The sequence below is a fragment of the Caenorhabditis remanei genome, chromosome I (genome assembly GCF_010183535.1).
Source record: "Caenorhabditis remanei strain PX506 chromosome I, whole genome shotgun sequence".
In the NCBI taxonomy this organism is placed as follows: Eukaryota; Metazoa; Nematoda; class Chromadorea; order Rhabditida; family Rhabditidae; genus Caenorhabditis; species Caenorhabditis remanei.
This window is the reverse complement of record NC_071328.1, coordinates 14,215,591-14,230,769: the sequence shown is the minus strand read 5'-3', so window position 1 is coordinate 14,230,769 and position 15,179 is coordinate 14,215,591. Positions and strand designations below refer to the sequence as shown.

General features: G+C 38.5%; 4 protein-coding genes across 4 annotated transcripts; 2 read left to right on the top strand and 2 right to left on the bottom strand.

Moving 5' to 3' along the window:
- Positions 1–999: 999 nt before the first annotated feature.
- GCK72_003115 (uncharacterized protein) lies at positions 1,000–5,135 on the top strand (the record flags this gene model as incomplete). Its single annotated transcript, XM_003097020.2, has 4 exons — positions 1,000–1,076; positions 1,126–1,943; positions 2,067–2,098; positions 4,965–5,135. The coding sequence occupies 4 exons, from the start codon at positions 1,000–1,002 to the stop codon at positions 5,133–5,135; spliced, it is 1,098 nt and encodes a 365-aa protein (XP_003097068.2).
- On the bottom strand, positions 3,334–4,323 carry GCK72_003116 (uncharacterized protein; the record flags this gene model as incomplete). Its single annotated transcript, XM_053723824.1, has 2 exons — positions 3,334–3,659; positions 4,143–4,323. 2 exons carry the CDS (start codon positions 4,321–4,323, stop codon positions 3,334–3,336), a joined length of 507 nt encoding a protein of 168 aa, XP_053592469.1.
- A 1,390-nt stretch (positions 5,136–6,525) lies between the features above and the next one.
- On the bottom strand, positions 6,526–9,972 carry GCK72_003114 (uncharacterized protein; the record flags this gene model as incomplete). The annotated part of the gene is made up of 5 exons (XM_003097054.2): positions 6,526–6,642; positions 7,188–7,275; positions 7,462–7,798; positions 8,872–9,164; positions 9,674–9,972. The coding sequence occupies 5 exons, from the start codon at positions 9,970–9,972 to the stop codon at positions 6,526–6,528; spliced, it is 1,134 nt and encodes a 377-aa protein (XP_003097102.2).
- GCK72_003113 (uncharacterized protein) lies at positions 9,715–10,086 on the top strand (the record flags this gene model as incomplete). Its single annotated transcript, XM_053723823.1, has 1 exon — positions 9,715–10,086. One exon carries the CDS (start codon positions 9,715–9,717, stop codon positions 10,084–10,086), a length of 372 nt encoding a protein of 123 aa, XP_053592468.1.
- Between the last annotated feature and the right edge of the window lie 5,093 nt (positions 10,087–15,179).

Here is a 15,179-nt window from a genome sequence, read left to right as displayed (position 1 = left end):
TTCTAGCGCAAGTGCACGTCAACAGAGATAAAAACTAATAGGAACTCGTGATACTAGTATTCTGTGGCCAGAAAGTGAAAACTGGTGTGAAAATAGGACCATCAATAGATGAGATTTCCTCGACCAGCCCCAAATTACTGGAAATCTGATTCCATAACATGTTTCGTTTTTCTGAACCATCAAGGGAAATACTGAGCTTCTTAAATTTTAGTTGTAGTTGTAACAACTCAGAAATTACTGGTTGATATAAATCACTATTTTGGTGATCAATAGTAGTTGAAATCTTGCAATGAAACATTTTCAATAGATGTCGAATAACAAATAGAAATCGTTGCGGATGTTTTTTCCAGGATATTTTGATTCCTGTTGGGATAGTAATAACTGGTACACTACCATTTTGACTACTCCAGGAATCAGGATAAGTGAAGATTTCAAATGTCTCTTTGTTATTTTCAGAGTGAACTTTGATATTTTGGTTTAGGATGTCCAGATCGGCTATGACTTTTTGAGAGTACAAGCGTACATTATAGATATGAGTGGAAATTTTCTTGGAGCAGAGGGAGAGGTTGATTCTGGAAATAGTGGAAGAACTAACTGTTAGGTTAATCGGTCTCTAAAATACTCAATGATTTGAATACATCGAACAGGACCAATCGAGGAAGACGAAGGAGGGGAAATGGGGAAGACATTGGGGCAGAGATAGAAGACAATGGAGTGGATATGAGGAGAAAGAAGTAATGAGATGAGACTGAGGAGAGTGTAAATAGAATGTGGGAATAGAGGAGTGCCTGCGCTTCGTGGCGAGACTTTAGATGGAAAAATGACGGAGCGACTGTGTGCGCAACGATAATACTCGGGTCGATCAATCCTTCCCATACGACTTGTTGTGGTCTCGCCACGAAACGCAGGCACTCCTCCCACCGCAGATTCTACCGCGTTACTCCTCAGTCTCCTCTCATTACTCCCTGTCGTTTCTCCTCGTCCCTCCCCCACCCGTCGATGCCTCCATTTCCCCTCCTCCGTCTTCCTCAATTAGTCCTGTGCGAGGTATTCAAATCGTTGAGTATCAGAGAGAAGTGAGTATACCTATCTACCCTAACATGACTAAGCATTCTTTATTTCCAGAATCAAGCTCTCCTTCTGCTCCAAGAAAATTTCCATGCAAATCAATAATGCTCGTTTGTACTCTGAAAATATTACAGTCAATCTGGGCGGGTTATACCAAAAAATTGAAGTGTCCTCTAAAAACTACAAAGAGCCATTTGAAATCTCCATTCGGCAAGATCCCAGGAAAACTTTCAATTCAAAAACTCAACAATTTTTTATCGCATGTTATACTAACGGAATCACAATATACTGGAAAAATTATCGAGAAGGATTTCTAACTGTTACTCGACATATATCGAAGATGTTTCAATGCAAGATTTCAATTAGTGATAACTATCATAGTGGTCTATATCAACCAGTAGTTTCTGAGTTGTATGATCTACAACAGGAATTCAAGACGTTCACTATTGAATTTGATGGATCAGAAGATCAAAAATTGTTGTGGAATCAGATATCCAGTAAATTAGAACTGGTTGAGAATCTTAGAATCTTATCCATTCCTTATTTTGATTTTAGACATTTTCGACCAGTTTTCACTTCATGGCCACAGAATATTACAATCATGAAATCCGATTGGTTCACTCTGGAATCTCTGTCGACGTGCACTTGCACCAGAATTACACTCGACAGGTCTCATGTGGGAAACAAGGATTTGGATGGGGCACTCAAGAAGTGGAAGAGCGGAGGATTTCCGAATCTAAACCGTCTGGCGATTAATAGCCTGTGGTCCACAAAAAATGATGAACAGATTTTGGGAATGAATTGGAGGGAATTAAACGGAGTGGTTCTTCTAACTGATGATGGATCAAAGAAGGCAACTATTAACTTTCGTCACGGTAGTTTTGAAATGTCTGTGATTCCATTCAAATAAACATAACATATTGATATGATACTTCTAGAATAAACATTTTTATTCAATTTCGTTAACTCTTTTTGAAAATCAGTAGCAAGCATTTCAGGCAGAATCTGCTTCGACAGTATCAAATTGATGGTAATAAATCAAAGTTAATTGAACATGATAAAGCAGCTGAATTCGACACTCGGAAGTGAGGATTTTTGTTTTCACTCCGTTCTCATGTCTAAAAAGAGAGAACATTTTTTTAGGCTCTCTAACTAGGGAAAGCCTCCAATAGACCGTGGAAATTATAGGACCTGACCTATATTGTTGGAAAGCTGAGAATACGCTTATTTTAAATATATATTCAGTTTTTGCCCTCGAGGCCTGGTATTCGAGAAAAACGAGGGCAAAGTTTGGACCCCTAACAAGTCATTACCTTACAGGCGTGTCTATAAGAGCTTGTTAGAATCACTATAGGCGTACTGTCAAAAAAATAAAGCTTCGACAAGGATTTTCAAAAAAAATTTCGCGGCTGGAACACGCAAGCGCATGAAGTTGTGGGCGGAGCTTAAACTGCAAGCGGCGCGGTTCTTAAATTGTTAAAAAAACAACTGGATTTAGAACCGCGCCGCTTAATTATGCTTACAGTATAAGCTCCGCCCACAACTTCATGCGCTTGCGTGTTTCAGCCCGCAAAATTTTTTTTTGAAAATCTTTGTCGAAACTTTATTTTTTCGACAGTACACCTTGAACCACCATTCGGTTACCACTGACCAACCCGCGGTTCTTCAACCGTCGTTCAGCCGTCAATCAGGTACCACATTTTCTTATGACCCTGGTGATTCTCCGCCTCTAGATGGTAATGTGTTTCGCAGAGCTCCTGGGCCTACTGATGGTCTTGACGGTCCATTTGGCATTAATGGACAATGGAAGCAGTGGTCAGCTGCGGATGAAGCCTATTGGGAAGCATCAGCTCCGCTTGTCCTGGGCTTCCATTGGCTTCTGGTAGTCCAGCTCCGACTCCGCAAGAGCAACATAATTCTCCCCCACAACCGACGCCGGTAGCCCTCCTCAAACACTCCATATTCCAGACGAGTTAACAAAATTGAATAAAAATGTTCATTTCAAAATTCTCATTTCAATATGTAAAGTTATGTTTATTAAAATGGAGTTACAGACATTTCAATACATCCACCGATCATTCTGATAGTCGCCTCCTTCGATCCGTCATCAGTTTTGATAACCTTTCCGGATGTTTCAATACATGATATTTATTAAAATGGAGTCACAGACATTCTAATATTACCAAAACCATGCCTAATAGCTGCTTTCTTTGAACCATCATCAGTTTTGATAACCTTTCCGGATAATTCCCTCCAATTCATTTTCTAAATCTGTTCTCCATCTCCTGTGAAGTTTCGACTATCAATCGTGAGACGTTTTAGAGTCAAAAACCCTCCAGCCTTCCACTTCCTAAGTATCACATCCAAATCCTTGTTTTCCAAGCGAGACCTTCCGAGTAAAATTGTAGTGGAAGTGCACGCCAAAATTGTTTCCAAAGTGAACCAATAGGAATTTCTGATATTAATCTTCTGCGGCCATGAAGTGAAAACTGGGATGAAACCAGAATTAGCAACGGAAAAGATTCTAAGATCCTCGACCTGCCAAAAATTACTGATTATTCGTTTCCACAACAATTTTTCATCCTTTGATCCTTTAAGTTCAATAGTGAGCGTTTTGAATTCCACTACTTGCACATCAAATAACTCAGAAAGTGTTGATTGATATGAATAACAGTTATATGTAGTAATTAATATCAGCTGAAATTTTGCATTGGAACATCTTCAATAGATTCCGAATGACAGATAGAAATCCTTCTCGATGATTATTCCAGAAAGTTTTGATTCCTTTGAGGATGAAGATCACAGACACAGTAAGACCTTCAATTTGACACTGTTGGATATCAAGATTGTTGATTATTCCATAGTTGAAATGAGTGAACTTTTCAAATGAATCTTTGTTTATTTCAGAGAAAACTTCGATTTTTTGGTATAACCTGCCCAGATTGACTATAACCTTTTGAGAGTACAAACGAGCATTATTGATTTGAATAGACACTTTCTTGAAACAGAAGGAGAGCGTGATTCTGGTAATAGGGGAAAAAATAAGTCACGTTATGTTGATTAGGTAAACTCACTTCTCTCGATATTCAATGATTTGATAACCTCGCACAGAACCAATTGAGGCAGACGGAGGACAGGTAAAACATCCATCGACAGAGACGGGTGTGGAGGGATGAGGAGAAACGACAAGGAGTAATGAGATGTGTAAATAGAATCTGGGAATGGAAGATCGACTACGTTTCGTGGCGAGACCATAGATGTCTATGGGAAAATAGCTGATCGGCTGTGTGCGCAATGGTAGTACAGGGTTCGATCGTGCACTCCACAGCCGCGACGCAACCGCTACGCATAGGGGGCCGTAACAAAGTCGAGGAATCAACGGTACAACAGACCCAGTCATTTGTTTTCCCTGCAGACAAAACCCATAATTTTTTTTTCCTGGTTTTCATGTTTGACAGTCCGTCTAGATGTTATTTTTCATCCAAACGTTCTCAAATTTAAATATTCCTAGTAGATCAAAACCAAAGCTACATTTTTGTAGTTGACAATTTTTTGATAGCTCCGCCCACTTTTGAGATATGCGCGCTTAAAGGTGACAACCTAGCGTGCGAGTGAGAGAGCGTCTCTCTTCTCTGCGTCTCTCCACACCCCTCCCCTCTCGCGTCGAATAGCTATCATCTTTAAAGGCGCTTATCTCAAAAGTGGGCGGATCTATCAAAAAGTTATCAACTGCAAAAATGTAGCCCTGGTTTTGATCTATTGGATGAATGTAATTTTGAAAAGTTAGGGAAAATGCTAGCTCGTGACGGGATGTCAAACTTTGACACGATCAATGTTCACTTTTCTTCTCCAGTTCATTTGTTTTTTGATCTACCACCACCCCCTTCTATTTTCAGTCAACCCATCTCCCAACCAAAATGACTGGTCATATCGTCGTCAATGTAGCTGAAAATGCCCAAATCGAGTATGCCGAATCCCATAAATCCACTGGAAACGAGCTCACCGTTCTCATCTTTATCATTCTCATCATTGTTGGCGGATTCTTTGCGGCTACCAAGTTTTTGTAACTTTTCGCCAGAAAAGTAACATTTTTCGATATTTTCCTTCAAATCAATAATCTCATTTCACTCAATTTCAAATTGTATACACAAATTTCGTTTGAATAACCAAAAATTAGCATATTTTCACCCATTTTTGCAATTTTCAGTTGAAAATAAAAGCTATTTTAGACTCTTTGTAACTTTTAATTTTTTACTCAAAGTTTTTAAAAGTATATAGTTCTTGTAGATCGAAACCGGGGCTACATTTTTGTAGTTGACAATTTTCTGATAGCTCCGCCCACTTTTGAGATACACGCGCTCAAACAAAGGTACCAAAGAGGGCGAGAGAGCGTGCGAAAAGAAGAGTGCGTCTCGTTTCTCTGCGTCTCTCCCCCTCTTCTCCCTCTCGCGTCATATAGCCACCATCTTTAAAGACGCATATCTCAAAAGTGGGTGGAGCTATCAAAAAGTTGTCAACTACAAAAATGTAGCCCAGGTTTTAGTCTACAAGAAAAATGTAATTTTGTAAATTTTCGACAAAAGCCAAAGGTACGACAGTCGGTTAAAGTTGAGCTATGTTTCACTGAAAATCGATATTTTAACATGTTTTTTTGTTGGTTTCCGTTTTACTTACCATCAAATCGTCCTTTTTTCATTAATTTTTAGATATTTTTTGTTAATTCAAGACGGTTTTTCCCTCCCCACCAATTTTTTAGTCCCTCAGCCAATCCCCCTTATCCTCCAACCCTATCCCTTCCTATTTTTCCTTTTTTTTTCCAATTTTTTTTTCAAATTTTTTTTTTCAAATTTTTATTTACAGTTACATCAAAACGAATTCATAAAACTGATTCATAAATTATACAGAAAAAGGGTGAGAAGGGGCGTGGCTTCTACAAGGAAGTGGGCGGAGTTTCTTGGCATCGGGAGAAGAAAAGTTTCTACGGGTCACACTCGTGTGATTGATATCATCTATGACGGGATGGGTGAAAGTGCGCTCTATTGATAAAATATTTTAAATTTCGGAAAAACAACCAAAAAACCGGCGAAAATTCGCAAAAAAACTGCAAGAAATGAGAATGGAGAGGGTTAGAGAGACGCAGACGACGAGAGTGTCTCGTTGTCTGCGTCTCTCAAAACTTTAAATGCTTATAACTCGGCAGGGCTCAAAGATAGCGAGAAGTTGTCAACTGCAAAAATGTATAGCGGAAAGTTTTCTATATTTTACTTTTTTGAAATTTAAATTTGGATTACTATAACAAAAGTTATGGCAATCTGAAGTAGGCGTCTCGCCTCCATGAGATTATCAAATTATCAATAGAGCGCGCTTACTCACCACACGAAATTGAATTAAAAAGAAAATTTACAATTAATACTAGGAAAGGGGCACCTAGGCAGCAGAAAAAAGAGAAATTCAGATCTAATTCATGGCCAATTGAACGGTATTTTTGTCGTCCGGACAATTAGTGGGAACTGGAAGGAATCCATTTTTCTTCGACGTTTTTGGTTTGGCAATGTTGCTGAATGTGGAGAGAATCTGAAAAAAAGGAATATTTTTCAAAAATTCGTTGAAAAATATTGAAAAAAATTTTCAAAATTTGCCAAACTTTGGCCGATTTCAAAGATTCACAACTTTTTCATTTTTTATTCAAACCTTTCAAAATTATATTTTTCTTGTAGCTCAAAACTAGGACTACATTTTTGTAGTTGAAAACTTTTTGATAGCTCCGCCCACTTTTGAGATATGCGCCTTCAAAGATTGGCATTATAGCGAGAAGGCAAGGAGAAGGAGAGACGCAAAGAAACGAGACACCCTCCTCATTTCGCACACTCTCTCACCCTCTGAGGTTACTATTTTTAAGGGCGTGTATCTCAAAAGTGGGCGGAGCTATTAAAAAGTTGTCAACTGAAAAAATGTAGCTCTGGATTTGATCTACTTGAAAATATTAAAATTTTTAATTTTTAAACTAAAAAATCACATTTTACAAGCTCTCCAAGTTGGCCAATTTACACAATTTTTTGGAAATTATACTTTTATTGTTTTTTGGGTCCATTTTTTCACAATTTTAGTTTTTGACCTACCGATCGGTTCGATGTCTTATTGATCGGCGCTCCACTGTGATTCTCCGATGATTGTGGGCAGCAAACACCAAATGTTTGGAGGAATTCTCTGGAAAATAGGACAAATAAAATTTGATCTACACAAATTTTTTGATCGCGCATATCTCAAAAGTGGGCGGAGATATCAAAAAGTGGTCAACTACAAAAATGTGCTAAATTTCCTGAATATCATTTTTATAGTTAACAACATTTTGATAGCTCCGCCCACTTTTGAGATATCGGGCTCCAAGCTTACCTCCGAAAAACATGGCTCATTAGGGCGCAAAGCACAAAATTGACGGCGCTATTGATCAGCGAGAGTAGATCAAATACATTATTCATTTGAAGTGTCAAAAAAGTGAGCCGTGGGTTGGCGCCGGCGGCAAACGTCAGCACTCCCTGTGGCAATTCGGTGATCAAAAAGATGGCGACGATTCCGGTGAGCATCGCCGTCGTCCGTTCCGCTTGTGAGTTTCCATTTCCCATTCCACCGCACAGTCGGGACCGTCTTTCGCGGGCTTCGATGAGCATTCGGACGAGGAGAGTCATGAAGATGGTGAGGAGGAGGCACGGGATGAGTTTCAGAATTAGGGCTGCAAAATTTGTTTTTTCAAAAAAAAAATCTTGAAAATTCCCCAACTTTGAGAGCCCGTCTAGACCTTTTACTTCATTCCAAAATTAAACATTTTACATTCATTTTGTAGATCGATTGGGCTACATTTTTGTAGTTGACAATTTTCTGATAGCTCCGCCCACTTTTGAGATACACGCGCTCAAAGATAGATACATGAAAGGGTGAGAGGGTGAGAAGGGGGAGAGACGCAGAGAAGCGAGACGCACTCCTCGTCTCGCACACTCTCTCGTCTCGAAATTTTTAAAGGCGTGTATCTTAAAAGTGGGCGGAGCTATCAAAAAGTTGTCAACTGATAAAATGTGTGAAATTTTGCGTAGATCATTTTTGAGGTTGACACCTTTTTTGTAGAAATTGATTCTGGAGAGATATGACCGCTCAAAGTTAGCAAGTGAGAAATCTGACAAAACATTCTAGAGTTCGGTAAAGCTCATTTTTTTACTCCCCTCTTCCCCATTGTTTTTCAAAATGACTCATTTCTTTTCATTTTTTTCCCAATTAATTTTTCATATGTTTTGGTCAATTTTTAATTTTTCTGTACACCAAAAAATTTTGAGCCTTTTCGGTAAGCTAGGCGGTTAATGGTTTTGTTTTTTCCCTTGTTTTGACAGATTAGAGTCTAAAATTTTAATTAATTTGCCAGTGTAGATCAAAAACAAAAAAATGACTACAAAAAAGGCTTTTCTTACTTTAACCGGTTGTATCTCTCCAGAATTGATTTCTACAAAAAAATTGTCAACTACAAAAATGATCTACATAAAAGTTCACACATTTTATCAGTTGAAAACTTTTTGCTAGCTCCGCCCACTTTTGAGATAAGCGCCTGGAGCGTGTCTCATTTCTCTGCGTCTCTCCACCCTCTCGTCGCCGAGCGCAACTTGAGTTGCAATGTTTGAGCGCGTGTATTTTAAAAGTGGGCGGAGCTAGAGAAAAACCATAAACTACAAAAATGTAGCCCTTGATTTGATCTACAAAAAAATATAAATTTGAAAATTTTAGACTAAAAGCAAAAAAGTTACAGATAGTCAAACTTACCAGCCATCCAATAATTAATCCTCTCCCAATCACAATTCCACCAAAGCGGTTGACTCAATCCGTAGAAGCGTATCATGTCAGTGGGCGCCCAGTCATTTGAATATTTTCCCTCCAAACATAAATCTGGCACAGCGCCAACTTCTCCCTCGATGATACGGTATCGAATGAATATTGGCAGACATCCGATGCAGGCGATACCGAATGCCAGGATGATTGCGATAAATGCAGCGCCAAAACCATTGCATTGTGGAATTCGCGTTTCCGAGCGGCTTCCACGGTAGAGGACGAGGAATCTGCATCAAAAAATTATGAAAAAAGGAAAAGTTTGAAGTACTGTAACTTTTTTATTTTCGAGCAAATTTTAAAAATTTTATAAGCATCTTGTAGATCAAAACCAGGACTACATTTTTGCAGTTGACAACTTTTTGATAGCTTCGCCCACTTTTGAGATACACCCGCTCAAAGAAAGTAGCTATACGGCGCTAGAGAGAAAGAAGGGGGAGAGACGCAGAGAAACGAGACGCCCTCCTCGTTTCGCACACTCTCTCGCCCTCGGAGGTACCTATCTTTCAGCGCGCATATCTCAAAAGTGGGCGGAGCTATCAGAAAACTTTCAACTACAAAAATGTAGCCCTAGTTTTGATCTACAAGAAAAATGTAAATATAAAAAAGTTTGGGTAAAATCTAAAAAAGTTATAAAGGGTCAAACTTAATCAATTTTTCGAAGTTTTTAAGCCTAAAAATCAGTGGTTTAGGCTTAAAAATTAGTTTGCGCGTTTGCAGCTCAAAATTCAAAACTCACCTCAAAATGGCCATATTCACCGTAAGCCACAAACTACACGAATGGACGAAAACCGAGAAAATCGCGTAGAATTTCGTATAGATCGCCCACGGAAACGAGAAATACCACGGATGGCACAGTTCGACGTGTTTGTATGCCAAGTAGGTGGCCATAAGACTGGCGTCACACACGGCGATCACGACGAGAAACAAATTGAATGGGGACTTTCGCATCGCCGGTCGGAGGAGCACGACGACGATCGAGATGTTGGCGAAGACTCCGACGACGCACAGGAAGACGTAGATGTAGTTGTGAAACATTGTGAACGAGGCGGTGAATGGGAGAAGGAGCTGGAAACATTTTTCGAAAATTTCAAAAATTTCGAAAAAAAAACTTTTTTTTTGAAAAAATTGCTCAAGTTTGAAGTGCTGTAACTTTTTGATTTTTAAGCAGAATTAAAAAAAATTTTAAGCATCTTGTAGATCAAAACCAGGGCTACATTTTTGCAGTTTAAAGTTTTTCTCTAGCTCCGCCCACTTTTGAGATACACGCGCTCAAACATTGCAACTCAAGTAGCGCTCGGCGGCGAGAGGGAGGATAGACACAGAGAAGCGAGACGCCCTCCTCGTTTTGCACACTCTCTCGCCTTCCAATCTTTAAAGGCGCGTATCTCAAAAGTGGGCGGAGCTATCAAAAAGGTTTCAATTGATAAAATGTAGAAAATTTTATGCAAATCATTTTTGCAGTTGGCACCTTTTCTGTAGAAATCGACTCTGGGGAGATATGACCGGTTAAAGTTGGCAAGGGAAATTTTTTTGAAAGTTTTTGAGGTGAAAATGTAGATCAAAACCAAAGGTACATTTTTATATAATTTTTGGAATTGGATAAGCAACATGGGTTTTATCAAATGTTGTCAAAAATTCAAAAAAAAATTCTTTAAAAAAATTTTCGAAAAAAAACTTTTCTTGGAATTTTTTAGTTTTTTTAAATATTAATAGTCCATAGTGAAAATGATTGATTTTTAGATGTTTTCTCGAATCCCTCAATCCAGTAATAATTAGTATCATGTTCTCATCCCCCTCAAGCAATTAGTTCATTCTTCTCAAATTCCATCACATTTTTTTTCTCATTTTTCCATTTTTTTTTCTAAGAAAATCCCCCACAACCCTCAATTTGTCCTTCTAGTCCCTATTGTTTATCAAAAAAGGCGAGAAAAAAAGAAAAAAACCATGTTCTTTACTCTCGCCATGTGTTCCAAAAGTTTAAATTCTATTTTTGTTTGTTCTAACACAAAAATTTTGATGGTGGCCTAGAAAACTCCAGTTAGGCCATCCCAGAACCTTTATGTTTCTAGGCCACCAGTTGGGTTCCTAGGCCACCAATCTCCCATCTAGAGGTTCCTGGATGACCTAATTTTTCAGAAATTGGGATTCTAGGCCATCTTCTTAAAGAGAGCGGCTGAAAGAGCGTGGCCTAACTTTTACAGGGCGTTTCTAGGCCACCAATCTCTCATTTTGGATTTCTAGGCCCTAAAACTTTTTGATCTACACCTCCTCCTCTCACTACTAATCCCCTTTCCCTAAAATGTCCCAAAAGGACGATGCTTTTCTCCGCACAAAAAGAAGAGAGAGAGAGAGAGTAAACTCAATTGGACACCCCCTGTGTGTCCGTGTTCTTTTTCTCTTTTCAGTCGTTGCATCGTCAGATGATTCAATTTCTACACTTTTCTTCTTTAGGAGGGACGAAACCATTGAAAAAGAGAACAATTTACTTGTTCAGAGAGCAAAAATATATTTGGGAACCTCTAGCTATGAGATAGGTAACCTAGAAACTGCCAAAAGTGAAAAAGTTAGGCCAGCAAACAATATTTCTAGCGAAAATTGCGTCTTGTTTTCAGATCAAAAAATAGATTGCCTTTGACATCCCGTCACGTTCTCATTTTTTACTCAAACTTTTCAAAATTATATTCTTTTTGTAGATCAAAAATAAGGCTACACTTTTGTAGTTGAAAACTTTTTGATAGCTCCGCCCACTTCTAAGATATGCGCCTTTAAAGGTGGTCGCTATCCGCTCGAGAGGGAGAGAGCCGCAGAGAAGTGAGACACCCTCCTCGCTTCGCACGCTCCCTCGCCCCTTCACGTGCCAATCTTTAAGCGATTGTATCTCAAAAGTGGGCGGAGCTATCGAAAAGTTGTCAACTACAAAAATGTAGCCCTGGTTTTGATCTACACATTCATTGAAAAATTTTATAAGTAAGTCGAATCCGGAAACAGATAGGGGGTGTAAAAGATTGGCAAGTTTTCACCCCTATTTCAAGGTTCCTTTCTTATATTTTTTTCATATTTTTTCACATTTTTTCGCTATTCATCTCATTATCACCTTATTTTTCTGACTTGGTTCACACAGCATATTTCGAAAACACAAAATATACATTAATTATCGAAGGTCTGAATCATGTTTTCTCCCATAGACACACGTTTTGTTCTCTTACTCTTTTTCCAGTTCGTTTAATATGGAAATGATGAGAAAAAAAACTGAAAAATAAGAAGAAAAGAGAGATCAATGAGCTGGTGATGGGAACCTATCACTTCCGGTTTTTACTTAGAAATTTTGAAAAAAATATCTTGAAAATCATTCAACTTTGAGAGCCCGTCTAGACCTCTTACTTCACACTAAAATTATCAGTTTTATATTTTTCTTGTAGATCAAAAGTAGCGCTACATTATTGTAGTTGACAACTTTTTGATAGCTCCGCCCACTTTTGAGATACACGCGCTCAAAGATAGGTACTTAAAAGGGCGAAAGAGCGTGCGAAACGAGGAGGGCGTCTCGCTTCTCTGCGTCTCCCACCCTCTCGCCCTCTTAGTTACCAATCTTTAAGCGCGTGTATTTCAAAAATGGGCGGAGCTATTAAAAAGTTGTCAACTACAAAAATGTAGCCCTGGTTTTAATCTTCAAGAAAAATATAATTTTGAAAACTTCGAATCGAAAATAAAAAAGATATAAATGTTTGAAACAGGCCAATCGTTGACTAATTTGGACCCAAAAAATGCGGTTTTTGAGCGTCCAAAACCCGTTTTTTTTGCATTTTTTTTTTGCATTTTTATCATTTTCAGACAAAATTTGTATCCCCACCTGCTTAAAATAGTCCCTCGCCTCCTGCAGCTCCGTCGAGTTGAGACCCATACAACTCATTTTTGTTCTTGTAGATCACTCTTGGTTACCGTAGTCTCTGAAAACTAAAAATTATATAAAATTTGAAAATAGAAACAGGATAAAAAAGCGGAAATTGCGAATGACCGGATGTGTATACGGAGACAAAAGAGGAAATTGGAAAATTTTCGAAAGGAAAAGGATTAGAGGGGATTCAGACGGAAGCTGGCGTGTCGACGGCGCGGTTTCAGACAAAAATCTTTTAAAATCCAAAAAATGGAGGAAAATGAGGTATGGAAGGTGTTGGAAAAGATTAGCCTGGCGCGCCTGCGGCGCGATCTCAAAAGTGGGCGGAGCTATCAAAAAGTTGTAAACTACAAAAATGTAGCTCTAGTTTTGATCTACAAGACCAAATAGATCAAAAACTGAAAAAATCCAAAATTCACAAAAAGTGACCACAAGCGGGATCGAACCCTTGTACCTATTCTCATAGTTCTCACCTTAACCAACAACTACTAAACCAATCTCAGATTTTGTCAAAAACCGGTTTTCTGACATGGAAAATACAGTTTTGAGGGAATTTTAATGTCAAAAATCGTTTTTTCACGGTTATTTTGATATACAAAAATCAGATTTCAGCGATAAAAAGGACTAATATAGGCAATTTCCAACTTTAAACGCGTATATCTCAAAAGTGGGCTGAGTTAGAAAAAAGTTGTCAACTACAAAAATGGAGATCTCAATTTGATCTACAAGTTAAATATTAAACAAAATAAGCTCCGCCCCTTTCGGGGGGCTACTGTGGCTTACCTCCATGAATCAAAAAATCGGGAAGAATTGTGAACTTTTCGGGCGGGAAAAATAAGATTTACCGCTATTCTTCCTGACCTAATCCCCCCTTTTTCTCCATAAATTTATCCCTCTATTCACTGTGAAATTTCTCTTTTTCAGTCAGTCAGTCAGTCAGTCAGACCCCAAAAACTTGTGAATTAAATTACTCTTGAGAAGAAGAAGACGGAAAACGAAAAAAAAACAACAAACTCTTGACGGAGAAGAAAAAAGAACGCGTCTCGAGTTTTTTATGCAAATGGAGAAAATTTTTTGGCGGGTTATCTTTTTTCTTGGAAGGGAAAGGATAAAAATGAGAAAATATTGAAAGAAAAATTGAAAAACCTTCAAAAAATGGATCAAGTTTGACATCTCGTCACGAGTTCGTCTTTTATCCCAATTTTTCAAATTTACATTCATTTTGTAGATCAAAATCAGGGCTACATTTTTGTGGTTGAAAACTTTTTGATAGCTCCGCCCAATTTTGAGATACACGCGCTCAAAGATAAGTACCTAGCCGAGCGAGAGGGAGAAGAGGGGGAGAGACGCAGAGAAGCGAGACGCACTCCTCGTTTCGCACGCTCTCTCGCTCTATACGTTTGAGCGCGTGTATCTCAAAAGTGGGTGGAGCTATCAAAAAGTTGTCAATTACAAAAATGAAGAGCTAGTTTTGATCTACAAGAAAAATGTAAATTTGAAAAAATTGGAATAAAAGGGAAGCTGTGACGGAATCTCAAATCCAACCTCGGTTTTTTCAACTAAAAATTGCAAAAAATAGCAGAAAATCACTGATTTTTGCGGCTTTTTTAAAAGAGAATAATCAAATTGAACAAAAACTACTAGAAATTCAAAATTTGAGATTAAAAAGCCAAATTTTTCAGCTAAACTAACTTGAAAAACTCAACTTTTTCAATAGCGCATATCTCAAAAAGGGGGCGGAGCTATTAAAAAGGTGTCAACTACAAAAATAGAGATCTAAATTTGATCTACAGAATTAACTTAAAATGAAAAAAAATTGGATAGAAAATGGAGGTCGTGACGGGATCTTAAACTTGACAAAAAAGATTTCAGCAAAAAAAACGCGTCAACGTCACGCCAACCCAAAAATGAAAAGAATGAAATCCGCCCGGTTGGTTATCAACCCAAAAGTGTCTTCTCTCTCGGTGTCGCTTCAAAAAGTGGGGGGCGGAGCCTATTCTCCGCCGTAGTAAGCCACGCCCCCTTTTCGAAAAATGAAGGAGGAGGAGGAAGCTATGGGAGATGAGGAGAATGGTGTCAATTGCAGAAAAAAATGGAAAATAAGAAATAAAAAAGAGAAAATAAAATGTGAAAATGAGTGGAAAAAAGAAGTGAAGAAGCCAATGGACATGGTGGGTATGACGTGGAAAACGTCTCGAAAAAAGAAGAAAAAAACGGGGGGAAAGGAGAAGAGGAAGTGTGGGGCCCCGGGTGAAATCCAATAGTACTCTTCTTTCCCGCTTAGAGCGGATTAAGCTTTGATACTCTCTCCCAATTTTTCTTTAGGCACACACACACACGTGGTGGG